The 13,457-nt window shown below is 39.6% G+C and overlaps 1 protein-coding gene across 4 annotated transcripts; it reads left to right on the top strand.

Moving 5' to 3' along the window:
* Positions 1-740: 740 nt before the first annotated feature.
* Positions 741-11,613, top strand: LOC122078639 (3-methyl-2-oxobutanoate hydroxymethyltransferase 1, mitochondrial-like). Of its 4 annotated transcripts, none has more exons than XR_006140136.1 (7): positions 741-1,356; positions 9,107-9,706; positions 9,839-10,045; positions 10,129-10,275; positions 10,357-10,475; positions 10,952-11,005; positions 11,107-11,194. XR_006140136.1 is itself a non-coding variant. In XM_042644714.1 (7 exons), exons 3-7 carry the CDS (start codon positions 9,281-9,283, stop codon positions 11,329-11,331), a joined length of 1,059 nt encoding a protein of 352 aa, XP_042500648.1. In that variant the 5' UTR covers positions 746-1,356; positions 8,893-9,015; positions 9,107-9,280; the 3' UTR covers positions 11,332-11,613. The 4 variants fall into 4 exon arrangements, 3 of the variants coding, with proteins under 3 accessions (XP_042500648.1, XP_042500649.1, XP_042500647.1); XM_042644714.1 differs by lacking the exon at positions 10,357-10,475 and adding an exon at positions 8,893-9,015 and having other exon boundaries at positions 746-1,356; positions 11,107-11,613; XM_042644715.1 differs by lacking the exon at positions 10,357-10,475 and having other exon boundaries at positions 746-1,356; positions 9,111-9,706; positions 11,107-11,613.
* The last annotated feature ends 1,844 nt before the right edge of the window (positions 11,614-13,457 follow it).

Here is a 13,457-nt window from a genome sequence, read left to right as displayed (position 1 = left end):
TTCAAGGTAATTGGGTTAATTGGGCTATACTCGGGCTTTAAACATGCTAATTGACTAAATGAGATTAAACCAGGCTAAATGATCTTACACGTGCTATAATCGAACTTAAATGAGCTTTAGATGGGTTTATCAGCCTTCGAAGAACCATCAATCGGTCACAGTATTTTCTTGGTCCCAATTGAGCGCTACTAATTGGTTGGTGCTTGAGTATGCCTGACACATTTAATAATCAATGTTTAGTAATAGATCAAGCCAGTCTTGGGCTTCAACCAATTGGCTTAGGTCCAGCCTATCAGTGCCCATGGGACTTCTTATGGGGAATATTCTACGTAGTGGAGGGCAATCATGGTTTCAAAAATTGGTGAATTAAATTGAGAATTGATCAATTCGCCTTAAAACTATCTATGACTGATACTGATTTTTGCCATTTTGAATCAAAATTGAAATCAACAATGAGTGATTTCATCATGGGTTCATATTTCTAAAACCCTAAGGCCAAGGAAAAGATGTTCACTATGAGATGAGTTGGGGTGGTTACTCATAGGGGAGAATAACCTCAATCGTTCATTATAAAAGTAAGCTGGGGGCATAGTTTCAGATATTGGAATGAGTCTCGAAATTGAACAATGCCGATATCGATTCAATCTCAATCTGAATTAGCCCCAATCAGACAAAAATACCCCTATCTGTTATTAAAAATCAATTTTTTTTGCCTTATTACCCTTCATCCACACCAAAAGGGTCGGTGGTGTCTGTAGGACTTCTCTGCACCTCGTCGTAGGCTGTAAAGTTTACTCATGAAGGTTGAAAGCTGAAAGATACTACAAAGCACAGACTCTTTTTCTGGTAAAGACAAAACGTACAAACCCTAAAGCCTCGACACTTTTTATCCTCTCTCTCTCTCTCTCTCCCTAAATCTCTCCCTCTCTCTCTAAACACCATTCCCAACTTCAACCCTGTTTCTGATTTGTCACATCTCTACTGCGTGGATTGTTCATTTCTGCCTTTTTATGCTTCGACATCTGAAGTTAAAATTCTCCCTTCGTTAGCATAAAGAGGGCGGCTGCTACAGAAAAAAAAACATAAGCATAAAGGGTGCGATGTAGGGTATTTTTGTCTTTCGAGTTCTGAGAAAATTACGCGGAATGCCCCCGACTAACCTGACACATATTCGTTAAGTCAGGGCATATAAAGTCTTTTATCGTATCTTTTTGTCACGTGGAAATTGCGGCAGATAGATTTTGCCTTCTTTTCTGGGTGTGGAGGGCCAGGGCTCTACTCTCACCGGGATTCAGATTCACACAGCACCGAAATCGCCACTCCAAAACTTTGGACCTTCCGCTTCAGCAGTTACAGGTCTCTCTCTTTCTCTCTCTCTCTCTCTCTCTCTTTCTCTCTCTCTCTCTATATATATATATATATACATATGTTTCCGCTTCTTCCTGGATTTGTTCATGTTACAATGGACAACGATGTACTGAGATTTGCTTAGATTTTTGAATTTAGAGAATACTTTTCTCCAAGCTCAGAACAGGTGTTCCAGCCATGAATTTTTCTTGCGTTTTGCTTCCTTCTCACTTTCATATGTTACCCATTTCTCGCGTAGATGCTTCTCTGCCACTTTGATTTGTGCTTCTTTACCGAGGGTATAGCGTGATTTTTCATGTAGAGTTCACAATGTAAATGGCTGTAGAATGCAGAAGATAATGGAAAAACAGAACAAACAATGCACACAGATTTACGAGGTTCGGCAAGGTTGCCTACGTCCCCGGTGAGATGAGATCTTGCTTCACTATCAATGCAGAACAGGGTTACAGCGTCCGTCCCTTACACCTCTCAGTATTGCTTGCATTATAAAGAAAGAAACACTCACTATAAATATATAGCGAAAAAACCAATCTGAAAAGTACGCAATTGCCCTCAAATAAAAAATTCTAGCAGGGAGGCCTGCGCCCCCTACACCCACTGCTATGTAGGGGGCCTCCTGCCCCCTTGCAACCCCCACGGCCCGCTAACCGGCTAGCGGGACCGTTGTCCTGCCTGTCGAGGTGTTGTACCATTACTCTCTGGATTAAACTGTGACGGAATACAAGGCATCGTACACCGACAATCTCCACCTTTATTTGAATTTTGTCGAGCCTCCTGTAAAGACAACCTGTAGACGTCTTCATCCCCATACCTCATCAGAGGTACAAACCCGCATTTGTCTGGTGCGTCCCTCATCTTCAACAGTGAGTAATATTAATCAAGTCCAATCAGGACTCGTACTTCTCTGTAGTAACTGGCTTGGTAAATATATCTGCAGGATTGAGATCTGTATGAATTTTTCTCAAGTGAATACTGCCCTCTGACACAAGCTCTCTGATCTTGTGAAATCTCACATCAATATGCTTTGTCCTTGCATGAAACACCTGATTCTTTGCAAGATGTATGGCACTCTGACTGTCATAATGTAACACTGTACTTTTTTGCTTCAAACCCAACTCACGAACTAGTCCAGCCAACCAGACTCCTTTTTTGGTAGCCTCAACTACCGTTATGTACTCTGCCTCTGTAGTGGACGATGCAATTGTAAACTGAAGCATCGCCCTCCATGATATAGGTCCACCAGCTAATGTAAATACATACCCTACTCCTCTTGTCTAAATCACCAGCATAGTCGGAATCAATATAACCTGCCAATTCTATAGAACTTCCCTTGCCACTGAATATAACACCTATATCTTTAGTTTTGCTCAAATATCTGAAGATCCATGTAATTGCATTCCAATGCTCCTTCCCTGGATTACTCATGTATCTACTAACAACACTGACTGCATGAGACAAATCCGGCCTGCTACAAACCATAGCATACATGAGACTCCCAACTGTGCTAGCATAAGGGACCTGAGACATCTGCTCCACCTCCTCATATGTTGTAGGGCATTTTCTTTCAAATAACTTGAAGTGACTATCTAACGGAGTGCTAACCGGCTTAGCCTTTTCCATATTGAAACACTCTAGCACCTTTTCAATACACCTCTTTTGAGTTACCTAAAGTTTACCTGCATTTCTATCTCTAAGGATTTCCATGTCAAGGATCTTCTTAGCCGTACCAAGATCCTTCATCTCAAATTCAGCACTCAACAAAGACTTCAAAGAGACTATATCATGTTTGTTCTTTGCAGCAATGAGCATATCATCAACATAAAGCATCAACAAAATAATGGAATTATCACTTGACACTTTCTATTAAACACAACTATCATACTCACTTCTTGTGTAGTCAATCTTCATTATGTGGGAATCAAAGCACTTGTACCACTGCCTAGGAGATTGCTTAAGACCATAAAGCGACCTCTTAAGTAGATAAACATGATCTTCCTTTCCCTGCATCTTGAAACCTTCAGGCTGCTTCATGTACATCTGTTCCTCCATGTCACCATGAAGAAATGCAGTCTTCACATTAAGTTGTTCAAGCTCCAAATCATACATGATCACCAAAGCAAGTAGTACCCTGATTGAAGTGTGTTTCACCACTGGAGAGAATATTTTATTTGTAGTCTAGGGTTTCACCACTGGAGAGAATATTTCATTTATAGTCTATCCCCTCCTTCTATGCATAGTCCTTGGCTACAAGTCTGGCCTTATACTTTTCACGCTCCTTCTCGGATGCTGCTCTTTCTTACGAAAGACCCATTTACACCTAATGATTTTTCTTCCCTTAGGTTTTTCCACAATTTCCCAAGTCTTGTTCTTCTGCAAAGACTTCATTTCCTCCATCATAGCTTCCATCCATTTATCATGCTGTGCATCATTCAAAATATCATGGTAGGAAGATGGATCACCTGTACCTACAGTGAGGGCATAGGCAACCATGTCCTCAAACTCGTATCTCTCAGGTGCTTTGTGAGTACGTTTCTCTTTACCTTTTGCTACAGTATAGGGAACTTCTACTGCTTCCTGTTGTCCTAGTAAGTCACTGGATGACTCATTTTCTCTTATTGTTTTTTATTCACCTAACTCCACCTGCACAGTAGAACCTTCTTTATTTTTACCAACTGTTTGTGAATTGCATTTTGACTTCACCATATGAGACTCATCAAGCACAACGTCCCTGCTAACCATAACTTTCTGTGAACTTAGATCCCATAACTTAAATCTCTTTACGCCTTTCTTAAAACCAAGAAAGATGCACTACTTAGACTTTGAGTCTAAATTGGAACGCTGCTCACTCTCAACATGTGCATAGGCTGGACAACCAAATATTTTTAGAATAGAATAATCTACTGGTTTTCCTGTCCATACCTCTTCGGGAATTTTACAATCAATCGTTTTTTATGGAGACCTGTTGATGAGGAAACATGCCATATTCACTGCTTTTGCCAAAATCTCTTGCTCAACCCTGCATTCAGCCTCATACTATGAGCTCTTTCTAGAAGTGTTCTGTTCATCCTTCCAGCTACACCATTTTGCTGTGGTGTCTTTGGAACCATGAAGTGACGTGTAATCCCTTCAGCTTTACATAATTCTAGAAACGGCTTGTACGTGTACTCCCCTCCATTATCTGTTCTCAAGTACTTAATTTTATTTCCTGTCTTCCTTTCTACCTCAGCCTTCCATTCCTTAAATTTAGTGAACACCTCACTTTTATGCTTCATGAAGTAGATCCAGACTTTTCTTGAGTAATCATCAACAAAGGTCATGAAGTATTCTGCCCCACCTTTAGATTTTGTTGTTGAAGGACCCATACATCGCTGTGTACATAATCAAACACCCCTTTACTCTTATGTTTTGTAGTTTTAAAACTAACCTTACACTGTTTCCCGGACACACAATACTTGCAAAAGTTCAATTTACAAGTTTTCACTCCCTTTAACAGTTTTCTTTTATGAAGCTCTATCAATCCTCTTTCTCCCATATGTCCTAACCGCATATGCCATAGATATGTATCATCTGTATCAAATCCTGCATCTGTAGTCATAGATGCTCCACCTGTAACTGTGCTCCCTATGAGTCTGTATTGGTTTCCAGTTAGCTGTCCTTTCATGACAACCATGACACCCTTAATAACTTTGAGAACTCCACCTTCTGCTATGTACTTACAGCCATTTGTGTCAAGTGCCCCCAAAGATACTAAGTTTTTCCTTAATTCTGGTACATGTCTCACATCTGCTAAAGTTTTTATTATCCCATCGAACATCTTGATTTTAATAGTGCCTATCCCAATGGTCTTACATACAGCATCATTCCCCATTAGGACTGTCCCATCATTATATGGTTGATATGTATCAAACCAATCCTTATGTGGACACATATGATATAAACATCCAGAATCTAAAATCCAAGAATCAAAAGGTTGATTCTTACCTGATGATATAGAGATTACATCTTCATCTGAACTGTCTGTGACGCTAGCTTCCTCAGATGCCTTATTTACACCTCTCTTCTTCAAGTACGCCTTCCTCTTCAAGCACTCTCTCTTCAGATGGCCTTCTTTCTTGTAATAATAACAAGAGACCTTTGTCTTTATCCTTTTTTATTTCGATCAACTCTTCCCAGATCCCTTCTGATTTGATCTCCCTCTTTCCTGCTCCTTGTCACCTCCGAAAAGACCTCATTGAGATTTCGTACTACTGGCCTTCTTCTTTGTATCATTGGACATGAGGGCAGCCGCTACTTCATCCATCTCAAGGGTCTCCTTCCTGTACAAGAGAATTTTTACCAGGTGATCATATGATTCTGGGAGCGATGACAGCAATAGTAACGCCTTGTCTTTATCCACCTTCAGGTTTACGAGTTTACTTACGATCTGATTGAACATGTTAACATGCTCTAATAGATCCGTACCTTCCTCCATCTGTAGAGAATACAATTCCTTTTTCACGAACAACTTGTTTGTTAAGGACTTTGTCATGTAGATGCTTTCAAGTTTCGCCCATAACTGCGGTGCAGATTCGATACCCACAATATATTGTAGGGCATCATCAGAAAGATTCAATCGAATAGTACTTATCGCCTTTTCCTCCATTTCCTTCCAATCTTCGTCAGTAATTTTTGCAGGTTTCTTATACTTCCCCAACAACGTTTTCGCCAAACCATGTTGTATCAGAAGATCCTTCATCCTTTGATGCCAGAGAGTGAAATTGATCTTCCCATTGAACCGCTCGATATCATACTTGACATTCGATTCATTCACTGCCATTGTGATAGTAAACCCTAGAAAACGGAAACATAGAGCTCTTATACCAATTTTTAGAAATGCAACCCTAAAACGATGCAGAACATAATGGAAAAACAGAACAAACAATGCACATAGATTTACGAGGTTCGGCAAGGTTGCCTACGTCCCCGGTGAGATGAGATCCTACTTCACTATCAATGGAGAACAGGGTTACAGTGCTCGTCCCTCGCACCTCTCAGTATTGCTTGCATTACAGAGAAAGAAACCCTCACTATAAATATATAGCGAAAAAACCCTAATCCGAAAAGTACACAATTGCCCTCAAATAAAAAATTCGAGTGGGGGGCTGCGCCCCCTTACATCCCCTGCTATGCAGGGGGGCCTCCTGCCCCCCCTTGCAACCCCCACGACCCGCTGACCGGCTAGCGGGACAGCCGTTCTGCCTGTCGAGGTGCTGCACCAGTACTCCTTGGATTAAACTGTGACAGAATACAAGACACCGTACACCAACAATGGCAGCAGAGGGTCTTCTCCCTTCTTGGTTTAGTTTGCAGAAAATACCCTTTTTGATTTATTTGTTTGTTTATTTTTCCATCAATTGTTCGATTGAGCTAGATACAATAGGAAGGGAAACTTCATAGGAGAAGGAGTGCGGAGGGAGGGGTGCTATGAATCACTCTTTGTTAATTCTTTCTGTGATTGGAATCCAGATGAAGAACCAATACTGTTTTTTGCTGGATTGTGATCAGTAAGTATTTAATGAGGATGTTGAGTACTTGAGTCAATGAGAATGTTACCCACCTTGTGAGCATCATATATGGGTCTGGCATATTGAATTTCCTTATTGAAAAGACCGAAAGGTGTTAGAGATTATCTATGGTCAATCCAATTCTCTCAGAGATGATAGCTTCAATAATAATGTTTTGGCAGCCAAGCTACCATATGAAGAAGAATTCAATCTTCTTCTTATTCTTTGCATGTATTTCTTTGTCATTAGTAATTGAAGGTTTTATTGAGGTTTAGGTTGAGAATGCAACAAGGAGAAATCCCTATGACTAATTTAGTGGTGATCCAAAGGTGTCTTCTGTTGGGATTAGCTTTGGGGGTGGTCCAGCCCAATGGGGTGCACATTGTCAATTGATTGCATAGGACACGAGCAGGTACTTTCAAGCCTATGTGACCAATGCACTTACGCTGCCTTCACTCAATGGAAAGCACTTTCAAAGAAGCAAGGGATGAAGGGGAGGCAGGCTTTAGCCGGAAATCGAATCACTAAGCTAGCTTTAATCTTGAACTGCTTGAACTAGAGGAGTGGGATGAGCGAATAAAATGCCTAACTACAAAAGAAAGGCTATTTGAGAAGTTTGTTGAGATGAGAGGGACAGTGCTGTGGTCTCTGCAAACAGTAGAGTAAGCATAAAAGAAATATCAAAGGAGTGAGTGATCGCCTCACCCTATGTCCCTTTTAGAAAGAAAAAAAGGGGGAGGGGGGAGAGATAGACTAAGTGTGGTTTGCAGGGTTCTTGTTTGGATTTTCTCTTAAAAAAGGGTTTGTTAAAGTTTTATTGAGGTAACCCTATATCTTCATAAATCTATGTTGTGATGTTGTGGTGTTTGTCTATTTTCAGATTATTATTTCACCTTTATACTTGCATAATTTGCATTCATAGTTGTGGTTTTGTTCATTTGGTGTTGATTTGCCAAGTATCAATCATGTGGTTAGATTAAAGTTGATCAAATATAGCAGAAACATTGGTCATATTGGTTGTAAAGCCAAGGAAGGTGCTTGACTTCTAAACAAGTGCATTTGTGTATGAATTAAAGAATATCCTAGCTGCCACAAACAAAAGTTCTGCTGCCAATTTGACCATACATTACTACTGGATTCTAGAATTTTTTTTCCCATGGAGCGTGAGATTATTGCCTGGCCAATCAATGCCAAACCAACCAAAGTGCAATGAAGACAGGAAATTATGCAAGCATGGAGGCAGAATAAAAAAACTGAAAATAAGAAAAACATCAACACCAAAATTTACTTGGAAACTCTCTGAGGTAAAAGCAAATATCATGAAGCAAATCCAAAAGAGCTGCAACAATGTAAATACATGGAATACAATGATATTTCTCTCCTTCTATAACCAACTTGTGGTAATGCAGTCAATTGGGGAAAAAAGAAATTAAATAAGCTCATTTGGTTGTGTACCCATATCTTTGCAAATGGTTAATCGGCTTATTCACATGCAATGGAACCAAATGTATTACTCCTAATTAGACATCTATATCACACTTGGAGTGGTTTTGGACTTGAAATTAGATCTTTCATGTCTCCTTAGGCAAATGGTTCAAAAATTAAATAAGTTATAAGTAGACTTTTATTTTTCATCCACAACAATTCTAGCTGAAATATGGAGAATTCTTTTCCCAGAAATAATGTATCGGTATCAAGTTTTCTGTTGGGGGACGGAAGGCACTATTCTAAATTCTAATTGAGTGATAAATTTTCTCTACTGAAAATTTGAAATTTTCCCTGTTAGAAATGCTTCTGAATGAAGTCAATCTGTCAATGGACTCTCAAGAACCAAATGCGCCTTCCTTGCCAATTTCAGCATTTATCTTTCTCTTTTTTTAATGATTTTCTTAGTTATAAGTTATCATGCAAGTTTTCTTCTCTCTATCTCTTAGATGTTGATGATGATGATGATTATGATTCTAGTTGTCTGGTCCCACAGGTTAGGTAGCAAGGCCATTCCTAATATAGTGGGACACAAACCTATATATTTGAACCTGGAGTGTCCCTGAACAATATTGTTATTATCACTGCTTTCTAGTTGTATTTATGATTATGAATATTGGTATGGCTCTTCTTATTATAATTATCATTTTTTCATTCATTGTGGAAAGCTATTCTACTGAACTGGGTTGTTGTTTGTTACTAACTGCTAGGTAGTTAACATCTCATTCATTGAATGGAAGCTGTCCAACTCCATTCAAAGAAAGGCTATTTAACTTAATTAGGTTGTAGAAAGCAGAGCTGAAACGCGTACCTCATTGTGCACTCAACCCAAGGTCCCAACCTACATCTTTCAGTCTCCCTCTTCAACCTCTCCACTCTAGAACATGGTGCTCTCCTCCATTCTTTTGAAAGCTGCTTCTTCAAAAGTCTTCTCCAGAGCTGCTTATCTGCCTTCCTGTTTGAGATGGATGAGCAATGTCCCTGAGAATTCAGTTTATGGTGGACCTAAGCCTCAAAACCCTGACCACCGAGTCACCCTAACCCACCTGAGGCAGAAACACCGAAGGTCTGAACCAATTACTATGGTAACGGCTTATGACTACCCATCAGCGGTCCATGTTGATGAAGTCGGCATTGATATTTGCCTTGTTGGAGACTCAGCTTCCATGGTAGTCCATGGCCACGATACGACCCTTCCCATCACCCTTGATGAGATGCTCGTCCACTGCCGTGCTGTTGCTCGTGGTGCAAAACGCCCCCTTCTCGTTGGTGACCTCCCCTTTGGCACTTACGAGTCCAGCTCTCAGCAGGTAATAGTAACGATAATCACAAGCAAAGAAGATAGATTCTCTTATGGTTACTTCTGAATTCAGGTGTTACGGAGCCTAATTTGTTGCATTTTGGTTTACGGTCGGTCACTGCTTGGTGGCAATTATGTTCAGGCCATTGACACAGCAGTTAGGGTGCTCAAGGAAGGGAGCATGGATGCAATTAAATTAGAAGGAGGTGTTCCTTCCAGGATAGCAGCTGCAAAGGCCATTGTTGAAGCAGGAATTGCTGTTATGGGCCATGTTGGGCTTACTCCTCAAGCAATTAGTGTTCTTGGGGGATTTAGACCTCAAGGGAGAAATGTCGCCAGTGCCATCAAGGTCTCTCCTTTTGCTGATTCTACCTTTTAACCTCTGTTTTTTTTTTTTTTCACCTAATTTGATAAGCTGATTAATTTGTGCAGGTTGTGGAGGCAGCGCTTGCTTTGCAGGAAGTTGGATGCTTTTCGGTTGTTCTGGAATGCGTTCCTGCACCTGTTGCCGCAGCTGCTACTTCTGTACTTCGAATTCCCACCATTGGCATTGGGGCTGGACCTTTCTGCAGTGGGCAGGTTTGGTGGTTCTCTGTTTCTTTCTTTCGTTGCACACACCAATGCCTTAGAAATGTTTATCTGCTTTTCTAAATGATGTAGTTACACGGGCAGTGGGCATTTTCACCTGCTTGGTTAGACTTTCACGGCCAAACGATGCGTTCCTCCATGAGGACAATCCAGTGTTACCAGTGCAAACATAAGTAGAGGAAAGAAACAATGTAAGGCCACATCGACAAGCTCCAAGTGGTAGTCAACATTTCTTGTTTACTAGGGAAACCAGTGTTTCATTGTGACATGAGTAGGAAGGATTAGATCTTGAGACTGTTCCTCTGGGAAAAAAAAAAACACTTTAGGATTGTGTGGTGTTAGGAAAATGAAAATTTTCTTGTGCAATATCTACTGGGTAATGGATGATATACTCAATGAAGCATTGGGAATAAACAGGGAACATCTGTGCTTGAATCCTTTGGTTTGATGTTATCAAATTCCATCTTTACATGCTACATCCCGAATTCTTCCTATTTAAGTGACTTCATACTTTAAATTTGTCCTTGTATGTTGCTATTCATAGATAGAAGGGTAATGATATGGCATCCAAGTTCTCTAGCACTGATTCTCTTCTTTATTTTCTGATCTTAAGGTGGGGTAGAGGATTAATTTTAGTTTCTCTTAATGGGTTCAAATCTTGACACAGGTGCTTGTTTATCATGATCTATTGGGCATGATGCAACACCCTCACCATGCAAAGGTCAGTCTATCAATTGTCACCTCTGTTTTTTGTCTTCTCATATATTTCAATTTTCAAGTAACTTTTACTCACTACTTGGCGGTTCACTTTACTTTTGGCAGGTCACCCCAAAGTTTTGTAAGCAGTTTGGCCACATTGGTGAGGCCATCAACAAAGCTCTTTCACAATACAAGGAAGAGGTAACCAACAGATCGTTCCCCAGCGCTGCACACACAACATATAAAATCAGCCAAGATGATTTTAATGGGTTCACGAATGAATTACAAAAGCTGGGGTTGGACAAAGCAGCATCTGCAGCAGCAGCTGCAGCTGAGAAAAACAGCTAGTTGAACTGTAGCAATTGAATTAGGGAACTAAGACAATTGAGTGAATATCAGTTTATTCCAACAGTTGCCCATTTTTGACAGCACTTTTTTTGTTTTTTTTGTGGTGGGGGTGGGGGTGGGATGGGGTAGATATGGGTGGACCACTAGTATTGTTAAGTTGCATATTCTCATTGCCGTTGCAGCTTTTGGTAGTAATATTACCATCACTTAATTGAAAATATGGAGTGAATGAGACAGAATTGACTATACACATCAAATTATTGTATGTGGCTTTTAGAGATATAATCTGATCGGTCAACTGTTCTAAATTCTATAAATGGATGAACTGAAAAAAGATGGGGAAAAGTCAGTTGTGAAATTAAATTTCTGTTAGATTGTAGAAGTGAGAGAGTATCAAATCTTAAATGGGATAATTAGGCTTCTGAAAATCTTTTAGGTTTATCAAGAAAGAATTGTTAAATGTGGTTGTACGTGTGGATTGCATATTAGTGATTCTCCCTCACAAATTAACAGCATGGTTTTGATATAACAGGGATTTGATTCATCATGCCAGCCAGCTGAAATGGTTGAAACTATTGTTTTCTGATGAAAATGGTTTGAGTTAATGTTGATAACAGTTTGGTTGTCTCAGCCGCTGAAATGTATGATCAGAAAACCCTGTAGGTTTCCCCAAATGGTATTGGGTCGGTTAAACGGGGATCCAGCTCCTCTCCAATTCTTAATCGCCCAATTCTTGTCCAATTCTCTCTTTGCACGCGACACCTGTATATTTCAAAATCCAACGCTTGTGGAAGTTTGAGGCATTTTAAGGGTTAAAAACTTTAAATGGGTTTGAATTCCAATAACTTCAACAACCGTTGGATATTGAAAATGTCAGGTGTTGGAGAATTGGGCGATTAAGAATTGAAGAGGAGCCTACGAACTGCTAGGTTGCAACTATTGGTAATGGCCTCATATTCTTTTTCCCCTTATTGATGCACCCCTTTAATCATTTAGTACATCTGCACACCACCTCTTACTTTTGCCAGATTCAAGTAAAAGAACCTGGAGGACATTGTTATGTTATCAATCTGCAACAAAAATCTATTAATCTCTAATGGACCACCCTTCATCATTTCAGGCAATTCACTGGTTCAGTTGATTCCCATTTAGATGTGCAATGATGAAGAACATCAAATCAATTGGATGACTAAAAATTTTAAACATTTAAAATTGCATATGGTTATAAGAGTGATTTGGATTCTCCAGTTTGAGAATCAACTAACACTTTTTTTCAGGATGAATTGAATCATCACCTACTTCAGTTCCATGTACTTCCATTTCGAGTGATCTATGAATGACATTTATGATAATCTATTCCATGAAAATTAAAAAATAGTTATGAATTAAAATATGATAGAGTGGTGCAGCTCTCTTTTCTAAGCTCAAGTCTTTTCTTAACAATAGCTTTCTTGGTAAGCTGATGCTTGAATTGGTCCCAGATAGCAGGTTCGGAGAACACAGAGTCAATTGAAAAGTTCAAAGAAACCAAAGCCTTTAAACAGGGTACCCTTAAAATGACAAGGTTTTTGCTTTCCATTAGGACAAATTATCTTTTTGCTTATAGCTTTTCTTTCTTTCTTTTTTTCCTTTTCTTTGTTTTTTTTTTTATATCAAAACTAAACATGCATTGCATAACTTAAAATTGGAGGTAATGTATCATACACCACATGTTTAAGATTGTTTTGGTTAGATGATGAGCAACGAGAACAAAACCTCTGTTTTTTTTTTTTTCCCTCCAATTTTAAATCCTAGAAAACCCCTGGTGTCTCATAAGAAGGAAACACTTTCCATGGCCAAACTTTCCATGGCCAATCCTTCATTCTCTGCTTCATCATATTCATCATTCCTTCCGAATCAGTTCAAATGGTGGCGTTGTCGAGCTTTAATCACCTTGCCTGGATAATTCCTTCAAGAACTCCACTTTTTTCTGATTCCTAAGCGCTTCCTCAATTCCCAAACAGAACCCCTCTGATTTCTGATTTTTTGCTTGTAGCTATTAAGAAACATATTTCCATTACCCAACAAAAAAGATTATGAATTAATGATAGTATAGAGAGAGAGAGAGAGAGAGAGAGAGAGAGAGA

Source organism: Macadamia integrifolia, chromosome 5 (genome assembly GCF_013358625.1).
Source record: "Macadamia integrifolia cultivar HAES 741 chromosome 5, SCU_Mint_v3, whole genome shotgun sequence".
In the NCBI taxonomy this organism is placed as follows: domain Eukaryota; kingdom Viridiplantae; phylum Streptophyta; class Magnoliopsida; order Proteales; family Proteaceae; genus Macadamia; species Macadamia integrifolia.
This window is presented reverse-complemented; position numbering and strand designations above follow the sequence as displayed.